Below are 16640 nucleotides of genomic sequence, written 5' to 3'. Positions count from 1 at the left end.
AAGCTCCTTTTGCAAAAAATCCTATCGGAGCTATGCTATTGAGGGTAATGAAAGAGCTTTGAAACAATGCAAAGCTCAACATTTTGTAAGACGCTGGAAATGTGCTGGCTGTCATGCAGCCCACTTATGATGGTCCAAAGTTCACTGCCTAGGGTAGCCTAGAAGTTGGCGCCAATTGTCAGTGTGGAGGATTATGCAATTAGTAGATACCTTGATCCGTTAAAAAAAATAGAAACTGCTTCCAAACCATCTTGGATATACATACAAGATCATTGGGTTTAAACACGTTCATGTTGAAGTTACAGCTATACTTGCAAGGAATTTGACCTAAAATTGTGATATGAACGAAAGAGATAGTATTACCTTTGACTTCGGTCAAAGTAGCTGTCTTTGTCTTACCCTTCAACTTCAGACACTGCCCTCACACTTGTCCTTTATCCGCAACTAAAGCAATGGGATCTCTTTACATACTGAAGGGTTTGCTTCGCCTTCTTTACGTGCTTTGTGGCTGCTTCAGCCGGAGTCTCCGAAGGACGTGTGGCTTGAGTTTGCTTCGCCCTAGGAGGTCGAAAGTGTCTCTTTCTCCTAAAAGTCTTTAGCTTGGAACTCGTGGTAGCCTCTGGTTTTTGTGAAGAACTACCCTTCGCCATGGTTTTGCCATAGAGGCAATCTAATTGCATCCTTGAGGTTCTTACTATGGTTGTTCTCCACTTGGAGTTTATGTTCTTTCACCAAACCATTAATTAAAAATCCACACAAGGTGGTAGGATCCATGTACGAGGATTCCGACTGTAGGTTCCTAAATTTTTGCAAATTGGTATCGAATGGCTATTGGGATGGCATTCAGTGTGTTGACACCACTGATAGGTCTGGTTTGGATCACGAGCCTAGACTCTCGTCTCTACATGGCAGATCATGAGATATTATGTTGAAGGTTTCTAATGGACGGTTTAAGTGGTATGGGGCAACGGAGCTATGATCATATCTGATCTCTAGCCCATGTGCTGGAGGGTGGTTGGGAGGTGAGTCGCCTCTTGATATCTATTTGTTTTAACGGATCATAGCTAGACTGTGTTTATGGTTAGATCCTAGTGGGGATGCTTCAGGCAAGCTCCCAGTGTGGGCCTAGCAAACCACGCCCTTGGGAAGGAGGAAAGGCGCTAGGATGGGAGGTGTCAGGAGGGAGCGGCTAGGTAGGGAAGTGGGATAGGCTACCAAATTTGGACAGGGCCTTGGGGAAGGATGGGAGAGAAGTCTAGGAAGGGGTGGTGCAACCATGACCAGAATGGGCAAGTAGAGGGAAGGAAATAAGTTTTAGAAGGGGTAGTTGGAGGAGATGACAAGGAACCAAGACTTGGGAATGAGAGACGGAGGGGAAGAGGAGAAGAATCCGGGGATCAGTGAGATTGGAGGCGGTGGGTTGGAAGGGACTTGTAGACAAGCTGAGCTTGACGACATAAAAATTGGAGAGGGGTCCCTTCCCTCATGCAGTTGTGTAAGGGTTGAGCAAGGGATCTAGAAGGGATGGGCCAACGAGCCGCTTGGGAGCCATTGAAGGAGATGGAGCTACTTGCAGCAACAACTGAATGGGGTCAGGTGTTTGCAGCTCTGTTAAGGGTGGCATATAGCTCTCCATAGAGGACTCACTAGCTTGCTCCAAGCTCTACACCTATGGAGGGTTCGTACTCCATGGGAGTACTTGTCGGTTTACCTGCTCATTATTGACGCTTGTCATGCTTTGCTGAAGTCATGCATAGCCTCTATGAGGCTAGAAGCTAGGAGGGTTCTTGTTGTGCTTTGGGTGTCTCTTTATCCTATCCCTCTCCAGTACGTCTTGCAAACTTTTGGTTAGATGACCAAGCCCTAGACAACGATGGCATTGTCTTGGAAGGCCCCCCACCTCTGCTCGTTGAAGCACAGCTGCTCGAAAAAGGTCTCCAAGGAAATCCACAATGTAGGGAAGTGGGCTCCATGGCAAATAGGCAAACCTTTGGTACCTAGGATTGAGGTCGTTGTCCCAAATTCATTTAGAGTGAAGCCTATGCTCACAGTAGGGGACAGACGGGAGGGAAACAAGAGAGCAATATTGAAAAACGGGCTATAAAGGTAGAAGCCGGGGATAAAGATTGAAAGCGAAGAGGAAAGGGGTTAGGGAAGGAATGCCTGCGAAAGGAGGGCGAGAGAAGACGAGATGGCGAGCCTCACTGGGAAGGAGAGCAAGGAGTTATATATGTCCGAAGTGGAGATGGAGGGGAGAGCCAAGACGTGGAGCAATCCTAAATTGAAGTTGCTGTTAGGGAAAGAGAGGAGGTGGAACGTTAGGAGAGGGAGACACAAGAAGTGTGGGTGTGTAAAAAGTGTTGAGCCACACCACAAACTCATAGGTTTTATTAGGATTAGGGATTCACCCTATGACTGTCTTAAGACAGTCATAGGGGTCATAACTTTTAAAGGGTGGCAATGTGCCTTTACCCCAACAACCTCCCACCTAAAGGCCAATGTGCCTAAAGAGGAGAAAAGAATAAAAATTACAGCAATATACAGTTACTGTATACAAGACCATAAAATAAGAATGGTCTCATCCTAATCCCATGATGTGGCGACAATGTGCAAACCGCTCTGTAGGCAAGCTCTTAGTGAGCAAATCTGCAGGATTATCATCAGTATGCACCTTCACAAGCTCAAGTCGCTTGTCTTCCAGTACCTCCCTGATGAAATGGTATTTCACATCTATGTGCTTGGTCTTCTGATGAAAGACCGGATTCTTTGCCAAGATGATAGCACTCTGACTATCATAATGCAAAACTGGCATATCTCCTGTAATGCCCAAATCTCCCACCAGCCGAGTAAGCCATATTGCTTCCTTGCAAGCCTCAGTGGCTGCAACATATTCAGCTTCAGTGGTTGACAGTGCAATGCATTTCTGCAACCGAGACACCCATGATATAGCACCTCCTGCAAATGTGAAAATATAACCGGTAGTAGACTTCCGGTTATCTGCATTCCCTGCATAGTCTGAATCTGTAAAACCATGCACCAATGCATCCTGCCTACCATAGCATATGCACAAGTTTTTGGTACCCTTGAGATACCTCAAGACGCCTTTCACTGCTTCCCAGTGCCGCTTGCCTGGATTTGCCATATACCTGCTGATGACTCTCACCGCAAAAGCAATATCCGGACGAGTGGCAACCATGGCATACATCAAAGAACCAACTGCAGATGCATACGGAACCTTGGCCATCTCAGCCTTATCATCATCTGATCTGGGGCTGTCCTTACTGCTGAGTTTTAAATGAGGAGGCAACGGGGTACTAATAGACTTCCCCCCCTCCATTTTAAACCTCTGCAGTACTTTGTCAATGTACTCCTTCTGTGACAGAAACAAAAGTCCCTTGGACCTGTTACGAATAATCCGCATACCAAGAATATGGTTTGCATCACCCAAGTCTTTCATGTCAAAAGACTTATGCAGTTGCTTCTTCAAAGCACTAATCTCCTGCTGAGATTTGCTGGCAATCAGCATGTCATCCACATATAGAATGAGTAGCATCAAACTGCCATCCTTTGCCCGTTTGGTGTACAAGCAGTGATCGGTCTCACACCTATGATACCCTTGGGACTGCATGAAGGCATCAAACTTCTTGTACCATTCCCTTGGTGCCTGCTTGAGTCCATACAAGCTCCTCTTGAGCTTACACACAAGCTGCTCTTTCCCTTTAACAGCATATCCCTCTGGCTGACTCATGTAGATCTCATCATGGAGATCTCCGTGAAGAAAAGCAGTCTTCACATCCATCTGACATAGATCCATGTCCTCATGAGCAACAAGAGCTAACACTGCTCTCAAAGTAGTCATCTTGACTACAGGGGAAAAGATCTCATCAAAGTCAATGCCCTTCTCCTGCTTAAATCCCTTGGCAACCAATCTGGCCTTATACCTCGGTAAAGCATTTGAATCCACTTTGACTTTGTAAACCCACTTGCATGGCAAAACCTTTCTGCCTGCAGGTAGCTGCACCAAGTCCCATGTATCATTTTGAAGTAGGGAGTCCATTTCTGACTGCATGGCTTTCTCCCACTTCCTTTTCTCTGTTCTTCCCATAACTTCCCTGAAGCTGGAAGGCTCACCACAATCTGTCAGCATGATAAAATCAGCCACATTATTGGCTCCTGGAACAAACCTGTCAGGAGGCCGTTGTACACGGGTGCTCCTCCTAACAAAAAGTTCCGTATTAGGCTGCTGTCTAGCCTGTTCGTCGTGCATGACGGGTGGCTGTACCACCATATTTGGCTGTTCTACAGCGCCATTTGCTGGCATATCCAGTGGTGCATCATTGGCAAAATTGTCTGGCTGATTTTCAGCCTGTATACCCTCTTGAACAGGGTTATTTACAGCAGCCTGCTGCTGCATATTAATGGGCATTCTTTGCTGTCCGACATCATCATAAACAACCCTTTTGTATTCCACAGGTTGCACGGGTTCTTTGTGTACACTATCCTCTTTAAAGATGACGTCATTGCTGCGTATAATCTTCCGTTTGACGGGATCCCATAACCTGTACCCCATTTCACCTTCGTCACCGTAACCCATGAAGATGCATCTGAAAGACTTTGGCTCCAGTTTGGTGCGCAGTTCTTTGCGTACATGAGCAAAGCACTCGCAGCCAAACACACATAAGTGCTTATATGAAGGTGGCTTGCCAGACCACACCTCCTCTGGCACTTTCAACTCCAAAGTCTTGTTCGGCGACCTGTTAATTAGGTGAACTGCTGTTTGCACGGCTTCTGCCCAAAAGCCATGGGGCAATGCAGCATAAGACAACATACATCGAACTTTCTCCTGAATAGTTCGATTCATCCGCTCACTCACACCATTTTGAGATGCATTATGAGGGGCTGTGAGTTCCTGTTTAATACCCTTAGCTTCGCATAACTGTACAAAAGCATGTGACACATACTCACCCCCATTATCGGATCTGAGGCATTTCAGCCTGCGTCCTGTTCGATTCTCAACCTGAGCGACAAACTTCTTGAAAGCATCTAAGGCATCGCTCTTATGCTTCAAGAAATAGACCCACACTTTGCGTGTGGCATCATCAATAAAAGTAATGAAATACTTTGCACCCCCTAGTGATAGCTGTGGCATCTCACACAAATCAGTGTGCACTAGATCAAGCGGTGCTCTATTCTGGGGAGTTCTCCTCTTATGAGGAGTCATAGAATGCTTTCCAAAAATGCAATGATCACAAGTAGGCAAATCTGAAAATGAAAGAGACGGCAGATAACCCAAACGTGACAGTTCTTGCATTCCTTTAACGGACATGTGTCCCAACCGGCTATGCCACAATGAAATCTTCGGCAGCTCGGTTATGGCAACAACATGATTACCTACACTGGAAACATAAAGAGGATACAAGGTATCACTCTTATAACCCTCAGCCACTACAACCTGGCCATCAGTAATCACCCATTTGGAATCCCCAAATGTGGTGTGGTAACCACTATCATCCAACAAGCCAGTGCTAATCAGATTTTTCTTGATTTGCGGCACATGGCGAACACCATCAAGCATAAATATGCGTCCATCAGGGAATACTATCTGTATACTGCCAATCCCTGCAATCTGACATGCATAGTTGTTCCCAAGGTGAACAACTCCATGAGTACCTGTGTAGGAAGTAAACCACTCCCTATGAGGAGTAACATGAAAAGAAGCACCTGAATCCAAGAGCCAGGTATGCATGTCAAGGCCATCAACAACCAATGTATGTGCAATTATAGCAGAAGAGCATAAAACATCATGTCTGTCACTGTCACTGTCCTCTGCTGCAACATTCACTGCATCCAAGTCATCTGCCTTGGCCTTGCCTTTGCCTTTGCTTCCACTGCCTGCATCCTTTGTCTCAGCCTTCTTGGCTTTATGATCCCGTATAAATTTGAAGCACTTAGACTTCACATGTCCCTTCTTGCCACAGTAAAAGCATTCAATATCCTTTTTGCCACGGGACTGACTGCGGGATTTGGACTTGCCAGCAGATCTCCCCTTCTGCTGAGTCCTACCTCTTTCCTGTACTTGCAAAGCATTGGAAGACTTGCTGCCCGCATTATTCTTCCTGCTCATCTCCTCCATGAGAAGAGAGCTCTCCACATCAGCATACATAAGAGTGACATTTGAATTAGACAGGGTTGTCTTAAAAGTGTCCCTACTCTCAGGGAGGGTACACAACAAGAAAGTAGCCTTGAACTCCTCATCAAGGTTCAATCCCTGTGCAATAAGCTGTGTAAAGATGGCATTGAACTCACTCAAGTGTGAGGTCATAGCTGTACCTTCCTTCATGCGAAGGTCGACAAGCTTCTTCAACCAATAAACCTTACTGGCTGAACTCTTTTGGGCATACAACTCTTCTAGCCTCTGCCATAGGCCATAAGAGGTCTTTTCTGCCTGAACATTGAACACAAGAGAATCAGTGAGAGTAAGCATGATAGAAGCCCTTGCGGACAAATCAAGCTCCTCCCACTCATCATCTGCCATCCCAGATGGCTTGACACCCTTCACCCTTATGGGCTTAGAAATCTTCTTTAGCATAAGTACATTCAAACACTGTTCTGCCCATAATGCATAATTGTGTGCCCCTTCCAATTTCTTTATGTTCAGTATTGAAGATTCACTTCCCCCTGATGCCATATCAGATAAGGAAAGTGCCTGACTCCCTATAAGTCAAAAATGACTAAATAAAATTCTGATTTCTCAGAAAACCTGCTCTATCAAGAGCCAGGAGCACTCACAATAGTGCTGTTTTTTACTGTAAAAAAATCTGCAGCAAAACAGAAAATTTTCCCTCCAGTCACTGTACCTTCTGACACACTGTACCGTGCTCAAATAGGCATAAAACAGTAACTTCAGAATGCTGCAGCTGTTCCACAAGTGCTTTATCAGTGCATCATCATCTGACGAAGCACAAAACACTGCTGTCCTGGACACTTCTCCCACCTCAGATGAGGTATTGCACTGATTTTATATGCATAAACCACTTGTCATACACTGTTTTGTCCACTGAAAAAGGCTCCAAACACCTCAGCCTGTCACAAACCTGCAACAAAGTATGGGACAAATCCCAAGCAATCACCCTTCTGCCAAGGGGATAAAAGGCATCTGAAGTTCTCAAACAGTAACTCAAGTGCTCACAAGCAAAATCTGGGCAAAAGCCCCTTGATTTGACACCTGTACCAAGTGAAAAACACCTCAACACTGAGGTAGCATACAAAATACAGCGCTCTCCTGGCACTTTCACCTGACAAAGTAATGCATAAACTGCCCTGTGTACACAGTAGCAACACAGATCCCAATGTACAAACACCGAAAAGAAAATCTTTTGAGCACTGTCAACGATGGACAGTTAGGGACCGAGTAAACTCGATGCGCCCTGGCCAAGCGTGGCTCAACTGAGATTTTCAAAGTGTCGTACACAGAATGTGACCTGCAAGAAATGTCACTGAGTACACTGCGGAAACAAGACCAATGTGGGCACCCTGGCTCCACACTGCCTCAAGGCATACGCTGCATACACTTCCAGGCAAAAGCCCTTTGAAATTGTCACCCGTAAACTGAGATTTGCACTCAGCAAAAGCATAAAAGCCCTCTGCAAATTAAGGCATCTGACCTTCCCGAAACAAAATAACTGTGCAACCACCACACACTGTGGCACTAGTCACCTCAAGCACGAGGGACACGAGTGTACTTGCTGTACCTCAAACACACAGTTTTAGAACTGAAAAATTCCGGGAATGCAGAGCAGAGTGCTCTCTCTTTTCCTTCTTCCAAAAAAAAAAAAAAGTGCCTGCTGTACCTTCTGTACCTGGGCAGGGTACCTGTTGTACCTTGTACCTGCGAGGGCACGGATTCCCAAAAAAAAAAATTCAAAATTTTTGTACCTGCCTGTCGCGGCGTCCGTACAGATGCGTCCGTACAGCCGGTACGGTTGGCTGTCCGGCTGGTCGCGGCTGCTGCCTTGCAGCCGGTCGACTGGCTGCGCGCGGCCGGTGCTGCGCGCTGGCTGCGCCCGCCTGGTAGGCTGCGGCCGCCGGGTAGCGGGTAGCAGCTAGCAGCAGCTAGCTGCTGCTGCAGCTATGGGTGCTGGCGCACCTGCTGCGCCCTGCTGTGCCCTGCGCTCTGCTTGCTGCTGCTGCGCCCTGCTCGCGCTGAGGGCACGAGGCCCGAGGGGAGAGGGAGGGGTAGAGGGAGGGGTAGACCGGAGTGAGAGGGAGAGGGAGGCTCTGATACCACTTGTTAGGGAAAGAGAGGAGGTGGAACGTTAGGAGAGGGAGACACAAGAAGTGTGGGTGTGTAAAAAGTGTTGAGCCACACCACAAACTCATAGGTTTTATTAGGATTAGGGATTCACCCTATGACTGACAGTCATAGGGGTCATAACTTTTAAAGGGTGGCAATGTGCCTTTACCCCAACAGTTGCAAGTATCAAGTACAAAGGGCTGTCAATATAAAGCCCTAAAACCCTAGGTAAATGGTAGTGTGAGTTAAAACTCCATCACAATAACCATCAATTGTGGATAGGGGAAAAAACGTTACGTGCCCCTAATCACTGCCTTAAATATTACAACATTTTCAACACTCCCCTGCAACGACTATATCTTGGTGTACAAGGAGTGATTTCAATCACCAAATGGAAGTAAGCCCAAAGCTTTGCGGAAAGCTTGAATTTTTTCTCGGGATAGTGCTTTGGTGAATAGATTTGCATTCGTGCATGCAAACAATAGATGAAACTGATCTCTCCTACGTGCAATCTCTCTCTGACCTAGGGATAATGGATCTCAAAACATAGGATTCTATGCCACCGCAATAGCACTCTGAGCCTTGGTGAGTATGGGAGTAGATGGCTGCAAACCACCACGAAGATTTGCCATCAATCTCCTGAGCTAGGTAGACACATTCAACTCTAGTTGTGAAGGCTGCCTTGCACTCGGCTTCAGAAGATGAAGTTGCCATAGTAGATCGTTTCTTGCTCAATCGAGAAATGCACAAAACCATAGGCACTGGTGGAATGTCTAGTATTGTAATCCCCATCCCAGTCTGAATCATTGAAAACATGCAAGTGCGAGTGACTCTATTTATATGCACATTATGGTAACAAAGGTGTTTAGACCACTGGGCTGGTTTTAAAATTGCCCGATGGCATGCTAAGAACATAAACAAAACTATTCCCTTGGCATGGAACAAATCTTTTGACTGAATACCCTGCAAGTATCTGGAAACACGCTTTACAGCACACCAATGTTGTGTCTTTGGGATATACTGAACTGAATATCTGAACGGGTATTGCAAAGATAAATAAGGCATCCAACAACCTGACTGTATACAACAGCATCAAAAGGTTCAGTTGCACCATTTAAGGACAGCACCATTTATGGACAGCCTCAGCCCTGGCTCCATGGGAGTTGAATAGGCTTGCAGTCCTGAAAATTGAGCCTTGCATGACAAAATTCTTCAATTTTCATTTCTGCAGTCTTAATCCTTGACACACAGATTCTTGAATCTTTTGAAACCCAGATGGCAGCTTATGTTGGGTATTGATGAGAAAGTAAGCTTAACTTGCTTACTAAGGCATTTTTATTTTTTATTTTCCCATTTACTCATAAGCTTGTTTAGAGTCGCTTACAAAATCCCTTCTTTCCTTTGTTCTTTCACTTGCTTATAAGAATTTTGATTTGTAAGATTGGATATGTTCTAGTCTTATGAATGTATATCTTCTTAATCCGTGGCACATACAGGACATTTGGAAGGCATAAATCAGTCCATCAATTGATGACAGCAAAATCCTCCTAACTACTTTCACAGGATATGAAGAATTGTTGGCACAAGACACTCTTTGCCAAAAGGAGCAGGGTGCAAATTTGCAAATAAATTCTTCTTGGAAGCACCACTGTCAAAGTATCAAACTGCACTTGAGGAATCACTCACTGAGTGAGGCAACCTCATGGTTGGCATCATACCTGGCATCATAACTGCAAACCACAAAGACCAATCTTCAGTAACAAGGTTAGCTGAAGCACTACCCTTGCTTGCATCTGATGCATTGGAATTTGAAACTTTCATTCGAGCTTCCTTCTCTTTCCTTTCTTATATTAATTGATGTGGTATCCAAGGTTCTTGCAAGAATGACATTTACCTTTCGTTTAGGGCTGATATACATTTTCTAAAATTTTCTTTGATGACTGAGCTGAATCAGTTTCCCTACTCTATTCTTCCTGCAATAACAGCCCCACAAGCTCTTGGAAAGTAAATAGAACTGTACTTTTCCCTGTGGACAAATTCAGAGAAGTATGAAAGACAAATATGCCCCTAGCAAAGAATTCATGGTTGTAGATAGAAGTTGATTGTTAGGCTGCACCAATGTTCAGCAACTGCTTTCTAAGATCCTAGATCTTAGTCAAATGATTTGATGCTGAGTCACTCTTCAGCACTAAGGGACTTGGCTGCGGTTCTTGCTTGAGCCAAGGTATCCAAAGCTTGCTTGGAACACCTGGAGGAACGGATATGAGATGTGATGAACCTCTTAAGAGACAAGGCAATGAGTGACAAAGTCTAGGCATCTTTGGCATTCCATTTCCTTGGATCGTGAGGAGGGGGTTAGTAGGTGCAGTTGGCCTCACCTGAGCATGGATTACATCCTTGTTGAGGTGTACTAGGATCAATGATTGCATCTCTAAATCAGAGTTTCTACTATTTCTGCTATGTGCTGCTAGTTTAGGGACTAGGAGAGCTGCGAATAGCAAGAACTAGTAGAAAATAGGGTAGAGAGAGGTTACTATTACTTAGAAGAGGGCATGGATGTGCAGCTCCATGGGACTGGCACCAAATCCTCATGCTGACGGTGAAAGAGAATGCAATCATTAGGACAAGCGTGGATAGTGTTATAATCCATCCCAATGCTTTTTAATATCTTTTTTGCTTCATCCCTTGATGTGGGCATGGTATTTGGGTTAGGTAACATCTTTTGGAGCAACCTATTGCAATTCATATATGCAAAAACGTTATGAACGTGTTATTAATCAATTGATATAAATGCATTAATCTCAATAAGGCCGAGACACACGTGTCTGGCCAACCATACATTGCTTGCAAATTTAGGATCAAAAGGCAAGCCCATAGTTTTGAACCCTAGCACCATCACATGATGCTCTCAGACTCGGACATCACATGTACATGTGATGTTGTGCCTCTAAAAATCACATCCATCATGTCATCCATACCCTCATCTCAAATATCAGGGAGACTATCCTCACTTGCACATAAGGGAGTATCCTTAGGTTCCAAGCATGATCCATGCCTCTCTCTAGTACTCCCAAAGCTCACCTAAATCTCCTTGATTGCATGGCCATGTTGGGTGTTACCATAGGAGGTCGTGTGCCTAGAAGCACCACTGTCCAATCCATTTTCAAGAATCACCAACAGTGAGAGCAACTATATCCGTGCTCCAAGAAGATGGAGCTCCCTTATCCATGATCTTCTAGTGTACAAAAGCTGGGATTGTCACGGCTATTATTGAGGAATTGGTATCCATCTCGCGGCTCCGCTGAGGGCACTTCCTCTTGTAGGGACTCTTCTCACCATAGTGGCTACAAGTCTGCTCTGCCTTACAAGCCTCATGATCCACGTTAGACTTTCTCGAAGACATTGACTAGGAAGACTTCCACTTACTCTTGTTATTGTTGTTGTTCCAGCCTTTAGCAGGCAAGGCTTCCGATCCTCCGTCCTGTGGAAGATTCTCAAACCGCTTCTCCTCGTCTAGAGCCATCGGCACCAACTCCTCCCATGTGATAGTGTTGGGTCTACCATTGGCAATCAAAGAAGAGTAGAACGCTGAGCACTATGAGGAAAGATGTGAAAGCAAGGTGATGGCCATATCCTCCGAAGGTATCTTCTTCCCAGCTTGAAGGACCAGTTGCTGAAGAGCTTGCAGCTTGTTGATCTGCTCCCACATCGTCGAGGACTTCGTGGGATTCAGCACACGCATTTGCATTTCCAAGGAGATGCGCTTCATGGGGTAATACCCTGTTGTATGGAGACGCCAAGTGCTCCCAAATTCCTTTGGACAGCATCATGTGCTGCACGTGAATCGTGATGGATCACTTTGAACTGTGTAGTTGAGGAAGATAAGGAACGTACTCTAGCATCGACACGATCCCACTCGTGCCAAGGATTTCAGCTCCTTCCGCAGAAGGATGCTAAGGTGCTCCTCCGGATCTGGCCATACAATTCCAACCAAAAGGAAATCAGCCAAGTTATAGGACTGCAACTCTGTTTTGACTGTGAGCATAGGAAGGACTTCACTGACTTCTCAGCCATCTTTATCAAATCTGCCATCTTGAGGGGGTGAGCTTGTTCTTGTGAAGGGAGGGTAGGTGGGAAAGAAAAGAAAGAAGATTCTGCAGGCGACGTGCAAGGTGGCTGTCTTTCAGCAATGCCTCCTTCACGCTCCTTCTCCTTGTCCTGAACTATTCATGCCTGCTCGATCAGCAGAAACCACAGTCTGTCCCAACCATGCTCTCCATGTCCAAGGCTTTACTCTACCTTGTGCTCTGATGCCATGACAGAGTTGTGGCAGAAATATGCATATGCAGACAGAGAGAGTGCAGCAATACAATGAGAGAGAGAGAGAGAGAGAACTGAGAGGGAGAGAACTGTGCAATAAACTGCAAGAGATTTGAAAGAGATTGTGTGCTGGAAACATCTCTGCTTTACTGCTGGGAAATTCATCAACTTGAAGATACAACCAAAGGATGAAGTGGGCCCTGGAAGACCCCAACCAAAGGCAGACCTGCGCCTTTAAAAGCTACAATAGAAAGGCAGAACTGTGCTTTTTATAGGCAGTAGGGGGGGCTGACTAAATAGGCTGACTGACCGACTTTACGCTGGTTGGCTGGTCGGTTTAATCCAACCCACCTGGTTGGCTGACCTGGCCCTGGTTGGCTGGCTTGACTGGCCTCAACTAGTCCTGCAAGTGCTGGTCTTTACCAGGCCTTAACCAGGCCTTTTACCAGCCCTTAAGCAGACCCTTTACCAGCCCTTATACCCTGGCAACATGTCCTGGGAAAACCCCCTACAACTATCTTGGGTGGGCATGACCATATAATATGCCTGACTCCCTATAGTACAGCTGGGAGATGGACCATAATTCTAACAGTAACTTCCAAATAGAATGAGAGAATTTAATTACATGGATAGATAGACTCAAACAATGGAAGAATATCTATTACAGTAATGTGTGCTCATATACGTGAATTGTTTCACAGGTTCTGAAATCGGGATTTTCTTGTGTTTGATCAGGAAAGGGAAAATCCATCCTCTTGCTTGGATACATCATTCAGCAACATATCAAGCATCACTTTGCAAGCTTATGGAATACTGGTATGTTTGGCCCCTGTTTTGTAAATTAGAAAATGTTGTGCTTTATTGGCGTGGTGTGGCACTGAATGTCACACTAATGGCACTGTTGATTTTTTCTCCCCCCAGCTTGAGCCCAGTTTCAAGCTCTTTATGGGATCGATTACAGCAGAACAAGCTAAGAGTGAGTGCTGCAGCAGACTACTGGTTGATTTAGGTTGCTCTTTAAGTGCTAGCCTTGATGACTCAGTCCCATCACATGCTCTCTCTCTCTCTCTCTCTCTCTCTCTCTCTCTCTCGCGGAAAGTTTGAGAATGGGGGTTTGTGCATGTGCATGTGTGGGGTGGGTGTGGGTGACTGTTGGTGGGGGGGTGTGGATGGGTAGGTCAGTGTGCGGATGTATGACTGGGTGTGTGTGTGTGTAGATGGCTCTGGGCTTGATGAGTTCTGCATTTCACTTTACATCGCAAGTTAGGCATGTTTCTAAAGAATTCCTGGCATCATGATTGAGAGTATGCTGCATTCTGGTTTTACATGGCGAGTTTGGGAATGGTTGTGAATCCATTGCATGTGTACTTAAAAGGGATTTCGTAAGAAGCTTAACAACCAATAGTGATGCATGTATGAAATCCTTGTTGCAGCTGGCATTGCTTCAAGAAGAAGCGAGTGGTCTACAGCTTCAACTATTGTCCAGAAGCAATCGCATGACACATTCACAGAGACGTAGTGCAGGAAGTGCAATCAGGGGTAATGTCTACTCATCATCTCCTGAAAAAAGACCTGGAGTTTGACTTACATAGCTCGAGGAGTGGAAAGAAATCATAACTCTCAGCAACCCTCAGATTCTCAGCAGAGAATGAGCTTGCTGCAGATTTGTATCTCACTATATCATCGCATAAGAGGGTATGTTTGTCTATTATTTCTCAGTTATGGAAATTCTGTCAAATTCAGTTTTGACAATGCCACTCTGGATGCTGGCCTGTTAAATGGGTGCGTGGTCAACCAGGTGACCTCACGCATTTGGAATGCTTTCATTCTAAGAAAGCTCGTTTCACGATGCTTGAGTGTTTGCATAAGAGCATAGCATAAGCACCTTTCCTTACAGCATATATAAAAGCTTCAATATCAGTTAATTGTTGGATGTTTTTTCTCTTTAATTAATTCCATGTAGCATTGCAGAGGCCCAAAACATTTCAAATTTGGAGATGAAAATGTGATGCCTTGATATATTACAAGGTGGCTTACAGGTAAGAGTATCACACTTATACATGAAGGGTCTTAGCACATTGAAGACAATAGGATGGAATGGGAAAAGGTGGTTGCATCCTATTTCATGCTATCCAAATGCTATTCCTATCCTATCCCCAACCCACCAGCTCCTAGAAGAATTAGGATGGGTTAGGTGGGAGAAGACTCATGTCAGCACTTGGAAGATGTGTTAGAAGATGGGAGAGGACACATAGCATCATTATATACTTTCCAATCCTTAAGAAGGGGGAACCTTTTTAAGGATGGGAAAAAAAGGGGGAACCTTTTCTAGGATGGGAAAGGACACATGGCATCATTATATACTTTCCAATCCTTAAAAAGGGGGAACCTTTTCTAGGATGGGAAAAAAACTAGCCCAAGCCATTTAAACCAACCCAAGACAATTGATTTAGATGGTAGGAATGATCAAAATTGGATCTCCATCGCAGTCCTATCGATGTCCTTAGGCCTCTATTTGCAACATTTGATTAAGTACAAGTGCATAAGGATTTTTTAATTTTCACTCTCTTCACAAATTCGTATCTACTCAAAGACACATTCAATTAAACCCAAATCAATTGCAAACAACAGCTAATTTTTTGAAGAAACTTTTGGGAGGTGGTCGTGTGAGACTTTCGGGTGGGAGGCTCTCGAAGAGGAAGGCGAGAGAGGGTTAATTAATTAAATTTTTGCATGCTTAATTAACCTAAATTAGAAAGATGAATTAATTAGTTTAAAGGCGCAATGGCAAAATGACTCTTCAAGTGCTATGAGAAGCAAGGGAGGGAGAGCGTGGAGGAGGGAGCCGTAGGGAGGGAAATGAACGCAAAGTAGCAAGGCGGTTGGGAGATGAAGGCGCAAATAGAAGAGTGGAGAAGGGAGAGCGAGCCCCAGGGAGGTAGAAGGAGCAGGGCAGTCAGGAGAGAGAGAGAGAGAGAGAGAGAGAGAGAGAGAGAGAGGGGGGGGGGGGCAGCAATAGAGGGAGAGAGCAAGTGATGAGATAGAGGCTTTTGGATTCATCATGGTGGCGTATTTTTTGCCCTTAATTTTTTGCACTTGATCGAGCATTAAGCTTACTTTAATTGGACTTTTGGCCCTCCATGCCCGCGCTTACTAATCCTAATGGAGGAATAAAAGTCATCGTTGGGGCCTATTTGCATAGTGAAAAACAGAGATGAGCACCACACAAACAATAATATAGCTATATAAGAAACATGCAACAATTATCTTCATATAATACAAATTACTTACTATGCTTAACATGAAACCTATCAAAGTATGGAAGTTGGTTGGCATGAAAAGAGCACATTTCCCAAATAGGCTTGTATGAGTTTTGCATGGGTGACATGGTACAATCAATAATGCAAAGTGCATGATGCTTAGCTTTCATGAAGGATATAGGCATACAAAGTAGTGTAGCAAGCATGCAAAAGTTCATTCATTGGCTTGCTTCAAAAAAGCCAAGCTTTGCTCATATCCTTACATTCATAAATATTGTAGAGGATGTGGTCCAATCAAACATACTAGCTTTCAACCCTAATCGACTACATGGTGACCATGTAAGGGAAAAAGGTGGATCGTACATGTGTAGTGGAAAGATACTCTTGGGTTTCTCATTGGAGAGATGTGTTACAATACATACAAAAGATATTGCAATGACTAACATATGTGCTAGTTTTTGGGATTGGATGTTAATGCAATATATTTAAATACATCAACAAATGCTCATAACAAAAGAGTTATTCCTCATCCTCATTTGTATGGGGTCTTATAAAATATGCTTAATAGAGCTTTTAAAGAAGTGATTTTTTGGTTTTGTGGTAGCTATCTACAAGTGTTACCTATTTTGGTTGGCTTTTTTGTTGTTCAGTTTCAATTCACAATCTGACTTTGGTTTTTCCCATTGTAGAAATTGAGTATTGAGCATAGTTGAATGCTAGTCTTTAAAGTTTCTGTTTTGAAGAGAAATAAGAGACATGCTTGTGTT

At 44.5% G+C, this 16640-nt stretch overlaps 1 protein-coding gene across 3 annotated transcripts in view; it reads left to right on the top strand.

Moving 5' to 3' along the window:
* Positions 1–14528, top strand: part of BRCC36A (Mov34/MPN/PAD-1 family protein) — a 66161-nt gene extending 51633 nt beyond the window's left edge. The window contains exons 8-10 of one of the 3 annotated variants that reach the window (XM_087396310.1): positions 13349–13429; positions 13535–13589; positions 14047–14528. In XM_087396310.1, coding sequence (XP_087252436.1) covers positions 13349–13429; positions 13535–13589; positions 14047–14196 — 286 coding nt within the window. In that variant the 3' untranslated portion in view covers positions 14197–14528. Of the gene's footprint in view, positions 1–9789; positions 10058–13348; positions 13430–13534; positions 13590–14046 lie in introns of those variants that run through there. The other 2 variants (XR_015543411.1, XM_087396311.1) reach the window with 2 other exon arrangements.
* Positions 14529–16640: the final 2112 nt, after the last annotated feature.

Source organism: Dipteris shenzhenensis, chromosome 25, assembly GCF_047967505.1.
Source record: "Dipteris shenzhenensis isolate YYH24624 ecotype China chromosome 25, Dip_SZ_1.0, whole genome shotgun sequence".
Taxonomy (NCBI): Eukaryota; Viridiplantae; Streptophyta; class Polypodiopsida; order Gleicheniales; family Dipteridaceae; genus Dipteris; species Dipteris shenzhenensis.
The sequence above is the reverse complement of the archived record's forward strand: the minus strand, read 5'-3'. Positions and strand labels throughout refer to the sequence as shown.